The sequence below is a fragment of the Procambarus clarkii genome, chromosome 45, assembly GCF_040958095.1.
Source record: "Procambarus clarkii isolate CNS0578487 chromosome 45, FALCON_Pclarkii_2.0, whole genome shotgun sequence".
In the NCBI taxonomy this organism is placed as follows: domain Eukaryota; kingdom Metazoa; phylum Arthropoda; class Malacostraca; order Decapoda; family Cambaridae; genus Procambarus; species Procambarus clarkii.
The window spans coordinates 15,260,321-15,282,378 of NC_091194.1; the positions used below are offsets into that span (position 1 = coordinate 15,260,321).

Consider the following 22,058-nt stretch of genomic DNA (forward strand, 5'->3'; position numbering starts at 1 on the left):
TTAACTCCAAGAGATAATCAAATAACACTATGGACGTGGTGTGAAAGGTGGACGAGGTGTTCGGGGTGAGAGGTGAGGTGTAAATTTTCGAACACCTCCAAGTAACTTTGGAACATTACTGCAATACCGGGAGCTGTCTCCCGGCTCCTGGTACCTAATGCTAACATGAATTATGTGTGTAAACTCACCTAATTAAAGGAAGGGGCTGATCTTCCTTTAAAAAAAGAAACACATACGCACGCACACACCCACACACACACACACACACACACACACACACACACACACACACACACACACACACACACACACACACACCCTTTAGCAAACCAAGCGAGAGAGGATGGGCTGACTGCATTTTTCTTGACCACCAAAAAAATTCGAAATAGTTCCACAGAAAGACAACTGGAATTGCAGAAGAAGATCCCGTCACACTGGAGGCAGACACGCACAGTGCAGCCCGTTCTCTCTATTGCCCACTCCGTAAAAAATGCAAATGGTTTGCCAAACCAGAAACGTACTAACTAAAGCAACTCGCGTAACCTGCAGAGGCCGATTAACTGAAAACGTAAATTTTACGTGTTAACAGATTTTATTAATACGTCAAATTTAATACGTGGGGCGCACTTGTGCGCCCCTCCACTACCCCCCCCCCGGCCTATCCCTTCGTCCTTCCCACCATCCCCCTCTCCCGTCCCCTCATCCTCCCCACCATTCCCCAATCCCTCGTCTGTTGCATTCCCAAATGATCTGATGTTCCCATCAGAAAATTGGAATATCAATTGTTCCCATCACTGAAATATGAGAAAAACGATTAAAAAAACAAAATGCAAAAATGGAAAATTAAAAAAATAAACTATACTCACGAAATGAACGGTATGGTAAACAACGCAGCTCAATTCCAATGCAGTGTCACACAAAATAGTTAAATCAAAATGGAAATAAATCGAAATCTATGAAAATTCAATTTATCAATTAAATCGGAAACAGTGAAATGGAATCATAACATATTTAGTATAGTGTGTGTTGCTCTTATGTGCAATAGATGGCGTTGTTTAAAAAAAAAATGTTTTTACCTATCACAGGTGTGGCCTCTATACTTATACTTACAAAATGAACGGTATGGTAAACAACACAGCTCAATTCCAATGCAATGTCACAAAATAATTAAATAAAAATGACAATAAATCGAAATCTATGAAAATATAATTTATCAATGCAATCGGAAACATTGAAATGAAATCATAACATATTTAGTAGAGCGAGTGTTGCTATTATGCACAGCAGATGGTGCTGTTTTTTTTTTAAAAAGAGCATGTATATATATCTGTCACAGGTGTGGCATCTATATAGTAAGTATATAAAACATACATATATTTGAATGCAACGTTGTGTCAAAATTTCAAAGCAATCGGTGAAGAACTTTCGGAGATTACACCGTGTGTTGCTCTTACGTCCAACAGATGGCGCTGTTTTTCAAAAAAGCATGGTTTTCCCTGTCGCAGGTGAGGCATGTATATAAAAACCCGCTCGGATGCGAATGGAACTTTGTGTGAAAATTTCAAAACAGTCGGTGGAGAACTTTCAGAGATTAGCGATTTTGAACAAACGAACATTTCCATTTATATATATATATATATATATATATATATGTCGTACCTAGTAGCCAGAATGCACTTCTCGGCCTACTATGCAAGGCCCGATTTGCCTAATAAGCCAAGTTTTCCTGAATTAATATATTTTCTCTAATTTTTTTCTTATGAAATGATAAAGCTACCCATTTCATTATGCATGTGGTCAATTTTTTTTTATTGGAGTTGAAATTAACGTAGATATTTGACCGAACCTAACCAACCCTACCTAACCTAACCTAACCTATCTTTATAGGTTAGGTTAGGTTAGGTAGCCGATAAAGTTAGGTTAGGTAGTCGAAAAACAAATAATTCATGAAAACTTGGCTTATTAGGCAAATTGGGCCTTGCATAGTAGGCTGAGAAGTGTGTTCTGGCTACTAGGTACGACATATATATATATATATATATATATATATATATATATATATATATATATATATATATATATACCTGTCATCATGCGTGCGTGTTAAAGGGGCATAAGAGGCTGGAAGGTGTCATAAGGCTATAAAACATAATATACCAATATACAGCAATGCCAAATCACTCCTGGTGCACAAAGGTAGCTGATACAAAAAAATACATAAGAAAAGCTATAAAAGCAATCTTTATTACAGCTAAGTATACAGCGAAGTCTTTAATAATAAAAAAATAAGCGACAAAATTGGAATAACATATTGGAAGGCATCTCAGCCCAAGACCCCTGGTAAGTCTTATGCCGTTTTATCACGGAATTGCAAACGACGGCGCGTGGTCCGTCGTCCGGGTTTAATGTTTCCTGGAGCGGAGGGTTGAGGCGGACGACGTGATCCCTTCAGTATGCAGGCGTCTGTCTGTGTGCTGCAGAGAAGTGGCTGTTAAAGTGTGTGTGTGCTACAGAGAAGTGGCTGTTAAAGTGTATGTGTGCTGCAGAGAAGTGGCTGTTAAAGTGTCTGTGTGCTACAGAGAAGTGGCAGTTGAAGTGTCTGTGTGCTGCAGAGAAGTGGCTGTTAAAGTGTCTGTGTGCTGCAGAGAAGTGGCTGTTAAAGTGTGTGTGTGCTACAGAGAACTGGCTGTTAAAGTGACTGTGTGCTACACAGAAGTGGCTGTTAAAGTGTCTGTGTGCTGCAGAGAAGTGGCAGTTGAAGTGTCTGTGTGCTGCAGAGAAGTGGCTGTTAAAGTGTCTGTGTGCTGCAGAGAAGTGGCTGTTAAAGTGTGTGTGTGCTACAGAGAACTGGCTGTTAAAGTGACTGTGTGCTACACAGAAGTGGCTGTTAAAGTGTCTGTGTGCTGCAGAGAAGTGGCAGTTGAAGTGTCTGTGTGCTACACAGAAGTGGCTGTTAAAGTGTCTGTGTGCTACAGAGTAGTGGCAGTTAAAGTGTCTGTGTGCTACAGAGAAGTGGCTGTTAAAGTGTCTGTGTGCTGCAGAGAAGTGGCTGTTAAAGTGTCTGTGTGCTACACAGAAGTGGCTGTTAAAGTGTCTGTGTGCTGCACAGAAGTGGCTGTTAAAGTGTCTGAGTGCTACAGAGAAGTGGCTGTTGAAGTGTCTGTGTGCTACAGAGAAGTGGCAGTTGAAGTGTCTGTGTGCTGCAGAGAAGTGGCTGTTAAAGTGTCTGTGTGCTACAGAGAAGTGGCTGTTAAAGTGTCTGTGTGCTGCAGAGAAGTGGCTGTTAAAGTGTCTGTGTGCTACACAGAAGTGGCTGTTAAAGTGTCTGTGTGCTACAGAGAAGTGGCAGTTGAAGTGTCTGTGTGCTGAAGAGAAGTGGCTGTTAAAGTGTCTGTGTGCTACACAGAAGTGGCTGTTAAAGTGTCTGTGTGCTGCACAGAAGTGGCTGTTAAAGTGTCTGTGTGCTACAGAGAAGTGGCAGTTGAAGTGTCTGTGTGCTACAGAGAAGTGGCTGTTGAAGTGTCTGTGTGCTACAGAGAAGTGGCAGTTGAAGTGTCTGTGTGCTGCAGAGAAGTGGCTGTTAAAGTGTCTGTGTGCTACAGAGAAGTGGCTGTTAAAGTGTCTGTGTGCTGCAGAGAAGTGGCTGTTAAAGTGTCTGTGTGCTACACAGAAGTGGCTGTTAAAGTGTCTGTGTGCTACAGAGAAGTGGCAGTTGAAGTGTCTGTGTGCTGAAGAGAAGTGGCTGTTAAAGTGTCTGTGTGCTACACAGAAGTGGCTGTTAAAGTGTCTGTGTGCTGCACAGAAGTGGCTGTTAAAGTGTCTGTGTACTACAGAGAAGTGGCAGTTAAAGTGTCTGTGTGCTACACAGAAGTGTCTGTGTGCTACACAGAAGTGTCTGTGTGCTGCACAGAAGTGGCTGTTAAAGTGTCTGTGTGCTACAGAGAAGTGGCAGTTGAAGTGTCTGTGTGCTACAGAGAAGTGGCTGTTAAAGTGTCTGTATGCTACACAGAAGTGGTTGTTAAAGTGTCTGTGTGCTACACAGAAGTGGTTGTTAAAGTGTGTGTGGCACAGCGGTCAGCACAACCGGAAGTTTCTGGGATCAATTCCATCAATTTCATAAAATCTTTTGGCCAACTTTTCACTTTCAACTGATGTTTCTGTTGACTTAGTAGGCACGTACGAGACACACGTTTGGGCAACGCTTCCCTTCGACTGGTGTCTCTCTTCACCCAACAGTACACAGGACTGAAGCATTTGGGCAATGTTTCCTTTCAACTCATGTGTCTGGTCACCTAAATACAACATATGTACCAGAGGTGTGAGTTAGGCATCTTTTGTGGGTTGCATCCTAGAGAAGATGAGTTACTGGTCTAAGAGGATCTCAAAATAAGCCAGTTTTTGGGCAATAGGAACCAACAATGCAAACTTGAACGAGCAAGATCCAAGATCCAATATATAAATCTCTTTAATAATGAGTGTTCCAGTAATCCCGTCAATGGAACTACCAATTGACGTAACATTTTCCGAGTAGCAGCAACTTGGTGTCTGAATGATTACCAAGACCTCTGGGTGCCCACCAGCTCAAATTTTATGGAAGAGCAATGTTATCTGCATGGTTGCCATGCTATGTTCACTGAGTGGCCATGATGCTAAGCTCTCTGAGTGGCAATCATATTAAGCTCACTGAGTGGCCCCATTTATAAGGTCGCTGAGTGGCCACCAATGTAAACTCCCTGAGTGTCCATCAGGAAAGGTTCTTTAAGGGACAACTGGGTGAAGCTCCCTAATTAGTCTCCAAGCCCAGGTTTTCGAGTGGCACTAAAGAAAGATCTCTAAACTACCATTCAGGTAAGTCATGGGAGCTGGGGGGCCTCTTGCCATGCCCAGAATACATGGTGTATGGAGAGCTTACGATGCTGGAGACATCATCATCCTGCACTACACACACACACTACTAGAATGCGTGTATATGCAACTTCAATTCTAACATTCTTCATACTATAATTATGTCCTATGGTTTCTTCTACGTTAAAAGCACACTTATGGTCGTACCATACTTGGTTATCTCTGTTAATTTGAATTAACATTTTTTATCACCTTGTCCAACGACTGAATGTAAAAACCTTTTAAAGAACCTTTTCACTTTGTTTTTTCTTAAGAACATATAAATCAGGAAAAGTGCAGAAGACCTATTGGCCCAAACGAAGCATTTTCTATTTATATCTACCAAACTCATTTATATATATATATGTCTATCCTATGCTTTAGACAATCAAGGGATCCTACTTCTATTATGTTACGCGGTAATTGGTTCCACAAATCAACAACCCTGTTACCAAACCAGTATTTACCCAGGTCAATTCTAAATATAAATTTGTCCAATTAATATCCATTGTTTCGTGTTCTATTTTGCGTTGATACGTTTAATACACTTTTAATATCCCCTTTGTTATGTCCATTCATCCACTTGTCCACCTCTATCACGTCAACCCTAATCCTTGGCCTTTCTAGAGAATGTAAATTAAGCTTTGTCAATCTCTCTTAATATGACAAGTTTCTAATTTGCGGGATTAACTTCGTCATCTTACTCTGGACGCGTTCTAGTGAATTTATATTTATTCTGTAGTATGACGACCAAAACTGAACTGCATAATCTAAATGGGGCCTAACAAGAGCATGATATAGCTGAAGAACAACACCAGGTGTTTCATTACTAATGCTTCGAGAAATAAATCCCAGTATCCTATTTGCCTTATTACAAACATTTATGTATTAATTTTTTGGTTTTAAATTCTAATTAAAAATAACTCCCAGATACCTTTCGCAATCCGACGTCGCAATCTCAACACCTTCTAGCTCGTATCTGGTAACTCTACCATCATTACGTAGCCCCATTGCAGTCAGCATTAAACTGCATCTACCAATCTATGCCCATTTCAAAAGCCTTATTTAGATCGTCTTTTAGTGATAGTGAGTCTTCTTCTGTGTTTATTTCCCTCCCGATTTTTATATTCTCTGTAAATTTGCAAATATTGCTGCCGACACCTGAATCTACATCATTTATATAAATGACTCATACAAATCAAAGTTTTAATTCCTAGCAACACACAAAATATAATCACAATGTTTGAGATACATTCGTATAACATTGTAATAACATCATGAAAATGTTTTGACATATTAACATCATAAAAACGTTGCAGTAACGTTATAAAAACGTTGGTTTGACGTTCTAATAATGTTATATAAGTGTTATTTTGACGTTTTAATAAAGTTTTAAAACCGTTGGGTTTCTGTTGTCCATTTGCTGGGTTAAATGATAGTTGCAATTTTGTCTTCATTAAAGCCTAACATTTAAAACTTAAGTACCAATGGTGCCCTAGTTGGCACTAGAGACACTACAGGCGATGAGTGCCACTAGTGCCAATCCACTAGTGCTCATACTTCAGCCACAATAACGTGGCTGAAGTATGTTGACCAATCCACACACTAGCAAATGAAGGGACGACGACGTTTCGGTCCGTCCTGGACCATTCTCATGTCGAAATCACTATCGACTTGAGAATGGTCCAGGACTGACTGAAACGTCGTCGTCCCTTCATTTTCTAGTGTGTGTGGACTGGTCAACACTAGTGGCACTATTATGAACAAAAGGTGTGCTTTAGTCATTGCATGATATTCAATATTCTATACTAAGATTTGATTGTATATGAAAATATACATAATTTTGTGTGTGTGTGTGTACTCACCTAGTTGTGTTTGCGGGGGTTGAGCTCTGGCTCTTTGGTCCCGCCTCTCAACCGTCAATCAACAGGTGTACAGATTCATGAGCCTATCGGGCTCTGTCATATCTACACTTGAAACTGTGTATGGAGTCAGCCTCCACCACATCACTTCCTAATGCATTCCATTTGTCAACCACTCTGACACTAAAAAAGTTCTTTCTAATATCTCTGTGGCTCATTTGGGCACTCAGTTTCCACCTGTGTCCCATTGTGCGTGTTCCCCTTGTGTTAAATAGACTGTCTTTATCTACCCTATCAATCCCCTTCAGAATCTTGAATGTGGTGATCATGTCCCCCCTACTCTTCTGTCTTCCAGCGAAGTGAGGTTTAATTCCCGTAGTCTCTCCTCGTAGCTCATACCTCTCAGCTCGGGTACTAGTCTGGTGGCAAACCTTTGAACCTTTTCCAGTTTAGTCTTATCCTTGACTAGATATGGACTCCATGCTGGGGCTGCATACTCCAGGATTGGCCTGACATATGTGGTATACAAAGTTCTGAATGATTCTTTACACAAGTTTCTGAATGCCGTTCGTATGTTGGCCAGCCTGGCATATGCCGCTGATGTTATCCGCTTGATATGTGCTGCAGGAGACAGGTCTGGCGTGATATCAACCCCCAAGTCTTTTTCCTTCTCTGACTCCTGAAGAATTTCCTCTCCCAGATGATACCTTGTATCTGGCCTCCTGCTCCCTACACCTATCTTCATTACATTACATTTGGTTGGGTTAAACTCTAACAACCATTTGTTCGACCATTCCTTCAGCTTGTCTAGGTCTTCTTGAAGCCTCAAACAGTCCTCTTCTGTTTTAATCCTTCTCATAATTTTAGCATCGTCCGCAAACATTGAGAGAAATGAATCGATACCCTCCGGGAGATCATTTACATATATCAGAAACAAGATAGGACCGAGTACAGAGCCCTGTGGGACTCCACTGGTGACTTCACGCCAATTGTGTGTGTGTGTGTGTGTGTGTGTACTCACCTAATTGTACTCACCTAATTGTGCTTGCGGGGGTTGAGCTTTGGCTCTTTGGTCCCGCCTCTCAACCGTCAATCAACTGGTGTACAGATTCCTGAGCCTACTGGGCTCTATCATATATTACTGCAACAACACTGAACAAATATAAATTATACAATCTTAAAATAATGCATTTATTACTGGTTAGATTAGGTTCATTCATGGGAGTATTTGGTGGCCGTGTGTAGGTTCATTTACCACTGACTTTTCAGAAGAAGTCTCACCCCAAGCAAGCATTATTGGTGAGGTATTAGCTTTGGGAGGGACATGGGTAGATCGGAATTTATGGTTTGCATACCTGGAATGCTTTTCAGAGTTAATGCTTCACATCGACTGAGTCCAGGGAATTCACCACATCTCTGGGAAACAGCTCTTGATTATGGGTGAAAATATGCTATTTAAAATCCTATTTTCTAAAACAAAAGTAGGCAGCAAATTATTTTAAAAAGTTGTAATGTGATAAAGTATTTTCTATATATTTATATTTTTCATGTTGAAGTGTTAATTTTGTTACATTCTATATTTTATAATTACTATGTTCCCTCCTCATATCAAATTATTCACTTAATATATTCACTAATTAATTATTTCAGAGGTCATGGTTTAGATTGCTCTTTTGACATTTGTTATAATTTATTTTGATTTGCTAATCTAAATTGAGGGATTAACATTATTTGTTTACCTTTCAAATGTGGCATCAATTGCTCGAGAGTAACATCAATCTCTCTAGTGTGACATCAACCACTCAAGTGTAACGTCAAGCACTGGAGTGCAACATCAACCACTTGAGTGTGACATCGACCACTCAACCGATGCATCAACCACTTGAGTGAGACATCAATCCCTCAAGTATAACATCAACCACTGGAATGTAATATTAGACACTCCAGTATGACATCATTTGCTCAAATTATTTTTCACCGATAACGCAACCAGACTGAGTGTGTTATCGTGTCTCAATAAACACCTGCATAGGAACCTCGCTTCTATATCGTATCAAACTTCTAAACACCCCTACGGGCTCACCATAGCCCGTGCTACTTGCAACTTTTTGTTCCAAGTAGCGAATCTTAACATTCTAAACACATGACAAAAAAAAACTTTCCACATAGGCCTCTTTACTCCAAATACAAAATTTTGCCAATATACACCAGAGAGGTAGTAATCTATACAAAAACACAAGAGAGAGTAGTTTATACAATTACACAAGAGGGAGTAGTTTATACAAATGTACAAGAGGAAGTAATATTAAACAAGTTCACAGGAGGGAGTAGTTTAAACAAATACACGAGAGAGTAATCTATACATATACATAAGAGTACATATACATATACATAATTTGTATAATCTATACAAATATTTACCACTAACTAGGTGGAAACAAGACAAACTACCCTCCGCACCACTGGCATATTACCTCCAACGAGTTCGGAGTTAACGGTACGCCATTAACAAGAAGTTCGTGTGTGAAACTGTCGGGGGTAACGAGAGGTAATTAGCGGAGAGTTGGAACCCTGAAGTTGGTCCCTGTAACGACTTCTAAATAACAAGAAGTTTGCCTCTCTCTCTGAGATCCAGATATTGATGAAATATATAATTAGCCAAAGGTTGCAATTTGAAACTTCCTCACTGAAATATACTGAAAAGGTTGTGGTCTGTTCAATATTCTGTACTAAGATTTGATTGTATATGAAAATATACATAATTTTGTGTGTGTGTGTGTGTGTGTGTGTGTGTGTGTAATATTGACATATGTGTGAGCATACCAACAGCTTCCCTACACAAACACAGAACCATTATAGCCCCAAGCAGGCTTTTAAAGAGACCATTACTTTTTAGCGAGAGAATTTACACCATTCCCAGGACCCCAATCATGTCATGTTCTCCCACCACTACACACCAGCGAACTCCCACCCACATTACAGTTGTTATATATATATATATATATTACCGAAAAAGTAAGATTAATAATTCTAACACGAATTTTCTCAATCTTTCGTACATTTCTTTTCACTGTTGGTGGTAATTCAAAAATCAATTCTCCAAAATTCATTTTTATTTCTAGTCTGACGCGACACTTGAGCGCGTTTCGTAAAACTTATTACATTTTCAAAGACTTTAGTTTAAACATACACAACTGAATAGAACGTACACATCTCCGATTTGTTTATATCTACATTTGAGTGAGGTGGATGGGGTGAGGTGGTATTTAATAAGGTATTAATTTCATCAACACAAGACAGAACACGAAACAATGGGTATTGAATAGAAGTGATTGTAGAAAGTTGCTGGGCTGTTGATTGCCCAGCAATCAACAGCCAATTAATGCACAACTATATTCTACCCACCTCAAGACTCCGCTCCAATACAGAAGCATCAAGAAATATGGACCAATAGGCTTTCTACAATCACTTCTATTCAATACCCATTGTTTCGTGTTCTGTCTTGTGTTGATGAAATTAATACCCTATTAATACCACCTCACCCCATCCACCTCACTCAAATGTAGATATAAACAAATCGGAGACGTGTAAGTTCCAGTGAGCCAACTGCACGCTGACTTTGTCACCTTCACTCACCAGACCACTCCACAAGTGATCATTTGAATTTCATCATGGAATTCCAATTGACTTATAATCGATCCAGCAATGCTGCTCAGTGTAGGAAAAGACCATCGATAATGGATACTAGTTCCGAAAGTGACGGCGAGTGGCATCACGTGAATAAGGCCAACAGGACAAGCCACTCCATGACGACCCATCGCCCATTAATCTCTCCAGCTCTCCCAGCGCCTCAGACTAGATCTACGCTTCCAGTCTTCAAAGTGCAGCACACGGAAGGTAAGTCTTCCTACGCTACTGTAGTGGACCTGGAAAAAGAGTACCCCCAGCTCCAGGTCAGAGCAAAACCTAATCTCAAAGGAGAATACATTCTGAGGCCAAAAGACGAGTCGGCCGCTACGATTCTAAAAAATTACGCATAATGTGAGGAACTGAAACCAGAGGATAAAATAAGTAAAGTCATTGTCCTCCACTATCCCTTGCATATGGCCCTTGGCCATCTCGAAAAGCTGAACTATGTGGTGTCAGCAGAGAGATGCTAAGTACGAACAAAACAGGAAACTCGACAAGTCCTTCTCACAGTAAGAGGACGGATCCCGGAGAAACTTGACCTTGGAATCTGGGGGGTGTTCCAACACAGGCCTTACACCCCAGAACCCCTAAGATGCTTTAGATGTCAGAGATTTGGGCATCACAAAGATGGCTGCCAACGCCCAGTGAGGTGCAGAGTCTGCAGCCAGCCCCATGATACAAAAACATGTATTGATAAATTCAAGGCAAACCACCCTGTTCAGGCAAAATGCCCAAATTGTTCCAAGGCACATCATGCCTGGAACTTGAAATGCCCTGAAACGCTCAAAAGGCTTCAAACGAACCCCACCACGCCTACAGCGGAGCCGAAACCCCCACCAAAACGAATACCAGCTCCCATGCCCACTAAAACCGCGTGGGGTCTACCCATTCAGGAAAAGGGGCACACGGCCCTTCACCATCGGCCATGGTGAAGGGTGAGAAGACAGTACAGGACAAAAAGAAAGATGGAGGACACAAGAATCATGTTCAAAGTAGTCGGCCTCCCATTTCATCCAGCAAGCACACTGGGGCCAATAGGAGTAGCAATTCCAGTGCCAAAGTTACCACCGAGAAGGGTCTAAAAGCCACTAGGCCCCTAACCTGCACAACATTAAATAGTGCTCCCACTGAACTGGACGCTCTCTGGCCAATGCTCAAAACTTTGGTCACTGAGTTAATCGAAAGTCTGCTGTCTTCACATGGAATCAAGCAAACCACAGAGACTCGGAAGACAATTGAGCACAAGCTCAAGAAATTCGAAGATGTAATATCCACTCCGTCAAGACAGCAGGGCAGGAGACACCCCCATAAAAAGCAGATAGAGTCCAGCTCGTCGGAAAGCGATATTGATGAGTCAATTTCAGGTCCACTAAGAACCTATACACCAATTGCAACTTCCATGGCGTGTTCGTCAGACTCCATGGATACCACGGAATTATCAGCAAATTCCAAGAACCTAGAATTCTAAAGATCCTGCAATGGAATGTGCAAGGACTGCGCACTAAATTGCAACACTTGCAATGCATAGCAGCAACCAAGGGCATAGACATCCTGATACTACAGGAGAGCTTGCTTCGAGCCGGATTAGAACCTAAAATCTCAGGCTATCGAGGCTTCTTCCTTCCATGGATCAATGGGCAATCCAGGGGATGTGCAATCTATGTAAAATGTGACCTGATCTCCAAATCCATAACCAGCCCACCCAATTGTGGAGCAGGGACAGAGGTAATGGGAGTCACCATTGAGCTAAGACACGACAAACTTGAAGTGTTCAATGTGTACAGGTCTCCACAAGCCGAAATGGATCTCTCTGTGTTATTTGGACACGCGACAACAACAAACACAATCATTTGTGGAGATTTTAATGCCCATCATCGATTGGCACTGGGTTCGAACAAAACAAATGAAGCCGGCATTCACATTACACATCTACTGGACCAGCTTCCAGAAATACAAATCCTAAACAAGAATGAACCTACCCACATCCAAGGAAGCAGATTAGACCTAACCTTCGTTTCAGCCTCCCTAAGAGATGCAGCAACATGGTCAGTTGAGCCCACACTGACAAGCGACCACTATGGGATCCAAATTGATCTTCAGTTAGACCTACCCACCCCACCTCCGCCTCCATCTGAAGCCTGGAACTTTGCTTTAGCAAACTGGGACCGATTTCAAAACCTCATTTCAGAGTGGCAAAGAAACAATGATCTTCCCGAAGACATTAATCAGGCAGAACAAGAATTTGTCAAAGCGATTCAAAGTGCAGCCAACCACTCAATCCCACTGAAAAAACAGTCCACCGGACACCATAAAGATCATTGGTACTATTGCGAACGTGTCAAAGAACTCAACCATAGACTCAACAGAACAAGAAAGCTATACAAAAAGCAGCCAAGTGACCGCAACAGGATCTTACTTTGTGAGGTCAAGGAACATGTACATCGAGAGACCAGACAAATAAAAGAACAAAAGTGGCTGGAATGGTGTTCACACCTGAATGAACACACCTCTCTCGGAGAGATGTGGCAGCAAATTCACCGGGCTAAAAGGGAATAAAGCACCTAAAGCTCCACACTCTAAGGATCCTCAACAGGAAGCCGAAGTACTGGCAACCAGGTTTGCAGAGAGAGCAGCCAGCAATCAACTTCCACCAGATGTATTAGCAGTACAGACCGGACTAGAGGAAGAAAGGTGGCACAGAATCCTTACAGCATGTGAAGAAGTCTCTGACACTAATGCCCCCTTCACACTGGATGAGCTCAATCGGGATAAGAAAAACTCCAAGGATACATCCCCTGGAGCCGACAAAATAACCTATAAAATTATTAGAAACCTCGGCCCAGAGGGAGACGCTGCATACCTAAGGTTAATTAATTTAGCCTGGACTTCTCAAACTAGACCTTCTGCTTGGAATAGAGCATACATAGTGCCGATCCCAAAACCCAAAGATCCAGCTAATCCCAGGCCCATCTCTCTCCAAAGCTGTGCAGCCAAGACGGCTGACAGAATGGCACTCAACAGACTGGAGTGGAAAATGCCTAAACTGCACCATGATATGTATGCCTATAGAAGAGGGGTTGGCACAGTGGAATGTATTACAACTCTGTTAGCCCACTTGAATGACAGACCAGGAATTCTAATATTCCTGGACCTCGAAAAAGCCTTTGAACTGGCTAGCGCCCCAGCTATTCTCTGCTGCCTCATTGACAAAGAGGTCAGAGGCAACCTGCTCTCCTGGACCAAAAACTGTCTCATAAACAGAGAAGCAAGAGTAAAACTTCATGGCACAGTCTCTGAGTACAAAAGACATGAAGGCGATGAGTCACAATAACGTGGCTGAAGTATGTTGACCAGACCACACACTAGAAATTGAAGGGACGACGACGTTTCGGTCCGTCCTGGACCATTCTCAAGTCGATTGTCACACAATCGACTTGAGAATGGTCCAGGACGGACCGAAACGTCGTCGTCCCTTCAATTTCTAGTGTGTGGTCTGGTCAACAAAAGACATGAAAATGGTACACCGCAAGGAGGTATTCTCAGCCCTCTTCTCTTCAACTGTTTAATGGAAAGTATAATGAGGTTGAAACTCCCACATCACTGCAGGCTGCTAAACTATGCGGACGACTTTGTCATCATCATAAAAGGAAGTGATGCGGCGCGCCTTGCACCCAAATGCTTAGACTGCATCAGTAAAGAGGCAAAACAGATTGGGATCAAACTCAACCTCTCAAAGTCAAAGGCTATGTCCATAAAAATAGCGAAGCCCAACATTCAACTCACAGTACAGGTCAACCAATAGAATGGGTCGACACCTATCAGTATCTAGGAATCATCCTGGACACACACATGAATTTTAATGCTGAGGTCACTTACTTGAGAGAGCGAACTGCGGCCCGGACGGCAATTCTCAGGTCGCTAACCTCCCTTTCTGGAGGAGCCAATCTGCAAGTCCTTCGCACATACTATGTACAGGCAGTCAGATCAGTGATCGATTATGCCGCACCTGCACTCACAAATCTATCACACCAACAGTGGAAAAAGCTTGAAGTTGCCCAAAACAATGCTATGAGAGCTGCACTGGGAGCCCCCATGTGGACCAGGCTTGAAACTCTTAGACTGGAGACGGGTTTGCCCTCTCTACAAGAAAGAATATCACAAAGGACAGCTACAATTATCAGTAAGATAATTATTTCTTCTGATCCAATCCCAGTACGGCAGGCCTTGGTGGTTGGACTAGGCCAAAACAATGGAATCTCTTGGGTTGCAAGAGCAGGAAAAGTCCTAAACAGACTACATTTAAAAAACATGATTCTTGATAGAGAGGGTGATCATCCACACCCAAATTACACTCCTTCCGCGCCGTGGGAAGAGCCTACTTTCAAAATAGTAATAGAAAGTCTCCCAAAGAAAAAGGCTGCCTATGATCCGACAATCCTAAGGCGCATAATAGAAGAGCAAATGTATAGCATAGCAGTAGCAGGAGCCACCCACATCTTCACAGACGGATCGGTGGACACAGAATATGAGAGTGCTGGCGCTGCTCTTTGCACGACCAGCGTACAGGCATATTGGAGACTGGGAGGACTAGTATCATCAACCCAAGCTGAGCTGTTTGCCATACAACAGGCATTCGCATATGTGATTGCATAAAACACTCAAAATGCAATCATACACACAGACTCAAAAGCTGCACTTCAAATACTAGGACAAAAACAGTGGAAAGATAATGTGGAAATAATTACCACCATTTTGTATCTTGGAGCAGTCGCTAAAGGCAAAGGACTCAACATAACTTTAAACTGGATCCCATCCCATATTGGAATCCCAATAAATGAAAAAGCTGATGAAATTGCTAAATTGGCAACTCGTCATCCAGTGATACAGAAAACAATTCAACCCAGCCTAGAGAACATAAAAAACATCATCACCAAAACACACTCACATCTCAACAAAGCCGACCTGCACCAGAGAATAGCTGAAGGTTCGCCATCTGCAACATGGTATCTTCAGGCAACCAAATTAGAAAGGTTAAATATCCCAAAAGGAATCCACAGGGAAATAGCAGTTAGGCTATATAGACTACGTATAGGTTACAGATGCAACTGGGAGATTGGTGAACCCCGACAGAGAGAGTGCATCTTCTGCCAAACTGTCACAGAAAAGCCATTACTTCACTATCTTCTGGAATGTGAAGCAAGCAATGACCTTAGAAGAGCTTTCAGAGTTCCTGAATCATGCAGTGGCCACCCTGAAGCCATCAACACAGCCACTCTCCTGGTCAACAAAGGTGTCCAGCAGCTGGACACCCTCATAAAGACTGTGAAGCAGTATCCTCCCCCGCGATAACAGCTTGATGGTTAAATGCAACCTCAGAATACTGAGAGAAAAAAAAAAAAAAAAAAATTGTACCACTTACGGGCTATTCATGCCCGTGCCACCCCTTGGGTGGCTTAATCTTAATCTTTATCTTTATCTGTGTAAGTTCTATTCAGTTGTGTATGTGTAAACTAAAGTCTTTGAAAATGTAATAAGTTTTACGAAACGCGCTCAAGTGTCGCGTCAGACTAGAAATAAAAATGAATTTTGGAGAACTGATTTTTGAATTACCACCAACAGTGAAAAGAAATGTACGAAAGATTGAGAAAATTCGTGTTAGAATTATTAATCTTACTTTTTCGGTCATATTTAATAATATATGTCTACAGGAAAGACTGCTACCAAAATATACTAATATATATATATATATATATATATATATATATATATATATATATATATATATATATATATATATATATATATATATACGAAAATATATATTCAATAAATATATATATATATATATATATATATATATATATATATATATATATATATATATATATATATATATATATATGCGAACAAGCCTGAATGGTCCCCAGGACATATGCAACTGAAAACTCACACCCCAGAAGTGACTCGAACCCATACTCCCAGAAGCAACGCAACTGGTATGTACAAGACGCCTTAATCCACTTGACCATCACGACCGGACAAAATGAGGTGATAGCCGAGGCTATTTGAACCACCCCACCGCCGGCACTCGGATAGTTATCTTGGGCATAGCATTTTACCAAATCACCTCATTCTTTGGGGCAACACGTGAGGAACACAAATGCGAACAAGCCTGAATGGTCCCCAGGACATATGCAACTGAAAACTCACACCCCAGAAGTGACTCGAACCCATACTCCCAGAAGCAACTGAGTTTTCAGTTGCATATGTCCTGGGGACCATTCAGGCTTGTTCGCATTTGTGTTCCTCACGTGTTGCCCCAAAGAATGAGGTGATTTGGTAAAATGCTATGCCCAAGATAACTATCCGAGTGCCGGCGGTGGGGTGGTTCAAATAGCCTCGGCTATCACCTCATTTTGTCCGGTCGTGATGGTCAAGTGGATTAAGGCGTCTTGTACATACCAGTTGCGTTGCTTCTGGGAGTATGGGTTCGAGTCACTTCTGGGGTGTGAGTTTTCAGTTGCATATGTCCTGGGGACCATTCAGGCTTGTTCGCATTTGTGTTCCTCACGTGTTGCCCCAAAGAAGGAGGTGATTTGGTAAAATGCTATGCCCAAGATAACTATCCGAGTGCCGGCGGTGGGGTGGTTCAAATAGCCTCGGCTATCACCTCATTTTGTCCGGTCGTGATGGTCAAGTGGATTAAGGCGTCTTGTACATACCAGTTGCGTTGCTTCTGGGAGTATGGGTTCGAGTCACTTCTGGGGTGTGAGTTTTCAGTTGCATATGTCCTGGGGACCATTCAGGCTTGTTCGCATTTGTGTTCCTCACGTGTTGCCCCAAAGAATGAGGTGATTTGGTAAAATGCTATGCCCAAGATAACTATCCGAGTGCCGGCGGTGGGGTGGTTCAAATAGCCTCGGCTATCACCTCATTTTGTCCGGTCGTGATGGTCAAGTGGATTAAGGCGTCTTGTACATACCAGTTGCGTTGCTTCTGGGAGTATGGGTTCGAGTCACTTCTGGGGTGTGAGTTTTCAGTTGCATATGTCCTGGGGACCATTCAGGCTTGTTCGCATTTGTGTTCCTCAAGTGTTGCCCCAAAGAATGAGGTGATTTGGTAAAATGCTATGCCCAAGATAACTATCCGAGTGCCGGCGGTGGGGTGGTTCAAATAGCCTCGGCTATCACCTCATTTTGTCCGGTCGTGATGGTCAAGTGGATTAAGGCGTCTTGTACATACCAGTTGCGTTGCTTCTGGGAGTATGGGTTCGAGTCACTTCTGGGGTGTGAGTTTTCAGTTATATATATATATATATATATATATATATATATATATGTATATATATATTATACATTTTTACACATGGAAATGCAGCAGCAGCAGGTGAAAAGGTTTTACCTGCTGCTGCTTTTACTAAATCATAAATAGCTTAAACTACATGAAATGGCTTAATGGAAATTCCTCTGAGCCTGGGCGTGTTTCAATATTATTATTATGCGTCACTTTGAAGCTTTGTATATAATTATTCGTCAATGTAATTGTCTATTTTCGTATATTCTTGGTAAATATTTTGATCCATCACTCATTCTACATTTATTCTATCATAAAGTGCATTTAATTGCGAATCACCGCAGTAGGTTATTGTGCAAGTATTTTTTTATTGCATAGGTCTATTTAGTTTTGGTTATTGTCTTTTTACCATTCCATTTGACAGAGGCGGAGGCCGTAGTTAACGGGCCGAATGAAGTACATATTGAGGAAGGATCTGAGCTGGCACTGGAGTGCCAGGTGAGGCACGCCGTCGCTCCACCTGTCTACATCTTCTGGTACCACAACTCCACCATGGTCAACTACGGCAAACACGAACTCAAGGTTCGACTCCTCCTGTCCAGACTTATGCTTTCTCTTATGTTGTTTTGTCGCGTCCGTTCCGTAGTTCAGATGTGAGTCTGTGGGGTAATGTTTGAAATGTTTTGGGGCTTGCCTGTGTGTGTGTAGTTATTCTCTCTCTCTTTATAACTAAATCTAGTGTTAATAAGGGCTGTCAGTTGACATACCTAGTGAAACTGCAAGCACGAGCTGTTATCCTATCTCAGCTCATCTGAAACCTGCTCCTAGAGACTCATTTATTTCATGAGAATGTACTTTGAAGCTATCAAATAGGGAACTATCATATAAGGAACCTGATGAAACTGCAAGCAGGAGCTGTAATATATATTATATATATATATATATATATATATATATATATATATATATATATATATCCTCGTCTCCCAATTTTCAAATCAGAAACCTATTCAATGTAACCAAATACTTCAAAAATTAACTAATCAATACACATGTTGAATAACACATTCTTTACATATTAATTAAGCCCTAAACAGTGAGGCTATTTAAATCTCATATGGCAATTGGAACACAGTGGGAAATCCTTTATGGAGACTAGAACAAACTACGGGTTATTAGTGGTATAATAATAATTATTATATCTATAAAAAAATAATTATTTGTATATACATTTAACAGATCCTTGATAACCAGCACGTATATGGTTACCAAAAAACATTATTAACAACACGTAATAGGCATATTCGTGTTATTAATAACCAATTATTATAACACCAATAATAACCAATATATATGTACATGTAATGTATATGTAATATATATTTTATGTACCATAACTTATTTTATTAATACCACGTGATACTAACACGTGCTCTTCCCCCTCCCCCTCCCCCCCCCCCCCGTCTTCCTTCAACTGACAGGTACGCCACAAAAATTTTACGAGCAGTCTCGTGGTGACGCGCGTGCGGTTCTCTGACGCCGGCACCTACTCCTGCGAGCCACACCTGGCCACACCTGCCAACGTTACTGTACATGTGGTCACAGGTGAGTGTTGGGGGGAGGTGCGTATTCACCTAGTAAGGTAAGTACTGTGTGTGTGTGAGTGTGTGTGTGTGTGTGTACTAGGACGGTAAGTGAAGGAGTATTTACCTAGCAACATATACTTTATGTCGCAAGTTACATATGTGTTTGATATTTACCTGAGCATCAAACGTTGAATACTGTACATATATTTATTTTTGATGTATTGCAGTTAAACACATGTATTACAAGGAAAATGGAACACACTTTCAATCCATTATTAATATTATATATATATATATATATATATATATATATATATATATATATATATATACATATATATATATATATGTGTGTGTGTGTGTGTGTGTGTGTGTTGTTGTGTTGTTAAATATGACCGAAAAAGTAAGGTTAATAATTCTAACACGAATCTTCTCAATATTTCTTACGTTTTTCTTCACTGTCGAGGGTAATTGAAAAATTAACACTCCAAAATTAATTTTTTACATTTTTATTTTTAGACCATTAATAAAAATGTAAACAAAAAAAAAATTTTGTAGAGTTAATTTTTCAATTACCCTCGACATTGAAGAAAAATGTTAGAAATATTGAGTAGATTCGTGTTAGAATTATTAATCTTACCCTTTCGGTCTTATTCAACAACATATGTTTACAAGAAAGACTGCTACCAAAACATGCAACTGAAAACGCCCCACCCCAGAAGTGACTCGAACCCAGACCGCCAGGAGCACATTGCAACTGGAGTACACGGTGCCTTAAACCACTCGACCATCAGTGACCGTACAAAAAGTGGTGATAGCCGAGGCTATTTAAACCACCACCCCGACGGCACTTTGATGGTAATCTTGGGCATAGCTTTTCATCGAATCACCTCATTTTTATGGGGCCACGTGAGCAACACAAATGCGAACAAGTTTGAATGGTCCCCAACCATACATGCGAATGAAAACCAGTCGCAGTGTGATCCTGGCAGTCCGGGTTCGAATCACTTTTGGGGTGTGGAGCTTTCATTCATATATATATATATATATATATATATATATATATATATATATATATATATATATATATATATATATATATAAGAAATTAATATAAAATTTTAATTAATCTGTCCAGGTGAACTCGTTCAGGTACGTTCATAACACACTGTAATATTTGCTATACAATATTAATGCAAACTCCAATATGAAAATAAAAATCTGTCGAATGAATTTTCCTAAAAACTTATTTGTTGTTTTTGTATATTTGTAATCAACATATACGGCTAGTGCAACGCGTCCTCGACTCAAGTCCATTACATCCAGCGGTCGACCCCACAGACGCATTCATAAATTTTAACATGCTGTTCATTCAAAACGGGAATTTTCTCAAGTATAAATTATTTTTATAATATATTAGCATATTGTGCATATATAGGCATAGGATAGGTTAGGTTAGGTGTTTAGGTTCTGTTGGCGATTATTTGAAATTGTAGTACGTGGGTGAAGCATTTATAGCGTTGTGATTCGAACAAAATTCGTCAGTGAAACACTTGTTCCGGATATGTTCGAACGTCAGCAGTTGTGAGTCGTGTGTAAACCGCTTTTCATTCATAAACAGGGGGTTTGGCGGGTGCATGGAATCACTTTTGGATCTTTGTTTGGAGGACGGGCTGGGCTAGTAACTTACCATTTGTTCCGAAGCGAATACAAAACACTAAACTTTCTACCACCACCAACAAACAACTGAACCATTTATAATATCTTTTCCGTAAGCCTGAAAAATACATATAGAGTACATATATTTTTTTGAAGCTATTTGGATGTTTTAGGCAAAAGTTTATATATTAGAATATAGTCTATATGGATCTATAACAACAAAATGTCTTCAAATCAATATACTGTACAACATTACTGTACAAAGTGAGTCACCACACACCACACTACGGCTAACTGCCCCAGAAAATCACACAACACCTTAAGTTGGAAACACAAAAAATTTGTCACCTTAAGTTCAACTCACCAAAGTCTTCGAACCTAAGTTGGATAGAGAGTGGGGGGGAGAGGCTACAGTTGACAGGCAGAGTAGAGTCCCTCTTCTGGTCTGGGAAGACCAGTGAGGAGGCTGGAGCCTGGAGATCACCATCTACTCGCTCCTGGTTGATACCTGGTTGATGGGGTTCTGGGAGTTCTTCTCTCCTGCTCGATCTTCAATCCTCTCTATGTCTTATCTCCTGAATGTACAGTTCCCTGGGTATTTATGGGGAATCTGAGAGCCCCGCTTACTCAATAGAGAGCCTCAGACCGTCTATCTACCACACCTAAAAAGCGGCTTGTTTGACGGAAAGACACCACGAACCGTCTGCAATTATCAGCTTAGCAGAAAGCAAGGTCACTTCACATGACCTGATCCGAAGGCAATCTCTGACCATTAAATTTCTAGGTGTGACTTCTTAATTGCTAAGAGACAGACAACCTGGCGCCTGTCAATATCCTGTCTGGCTGTCTCATGTTGTATGTAAAATATTAAATTAAAACACCTTTATGGTGTTACAGGGATAACATCAGCAGCATGTGCCAGGTTGGTCAACATAAGAACGGCCTTTAGAAACTTGTGTAAGGAATCATTCAGAATCTTATATACCACATATGTCAGACCAATCCTGGAGTATGAAGCTCCAGCATGGAGTCCATACCTCGTCAAGCATAAGACTTAACTGGAGAAGTTTCAAATGTTTGCCAC

At 41.0% G+C, this 22,058-nt stretch overlaps 1 protein-coding gene across 1 annotated transcript in view; it reads left to right on the plus strand.

The window, feature by feature from the left end:
* The window catches only part of LOC138350473 (protein amalgam-like), a 229,538-nt gene that overhangs the window by 194,698 nt on the left and 12,782 nt on the right, over positions 1–22,058 (plus strand). The window contains exons 5-6 of the mRNA XM_069301450.1: positions 18,154–18,311; positions 19,211–19,334. Of these exons, the coding sequence (XP_069157551.1) occupies positions 18,154–18,311; positions 19,211–19,334 (282 nt within the window). The remainder of the gene's footprint in view (positions 1–18,153; positions 18,312–19,210; positions 19,335–22,058) is intronic.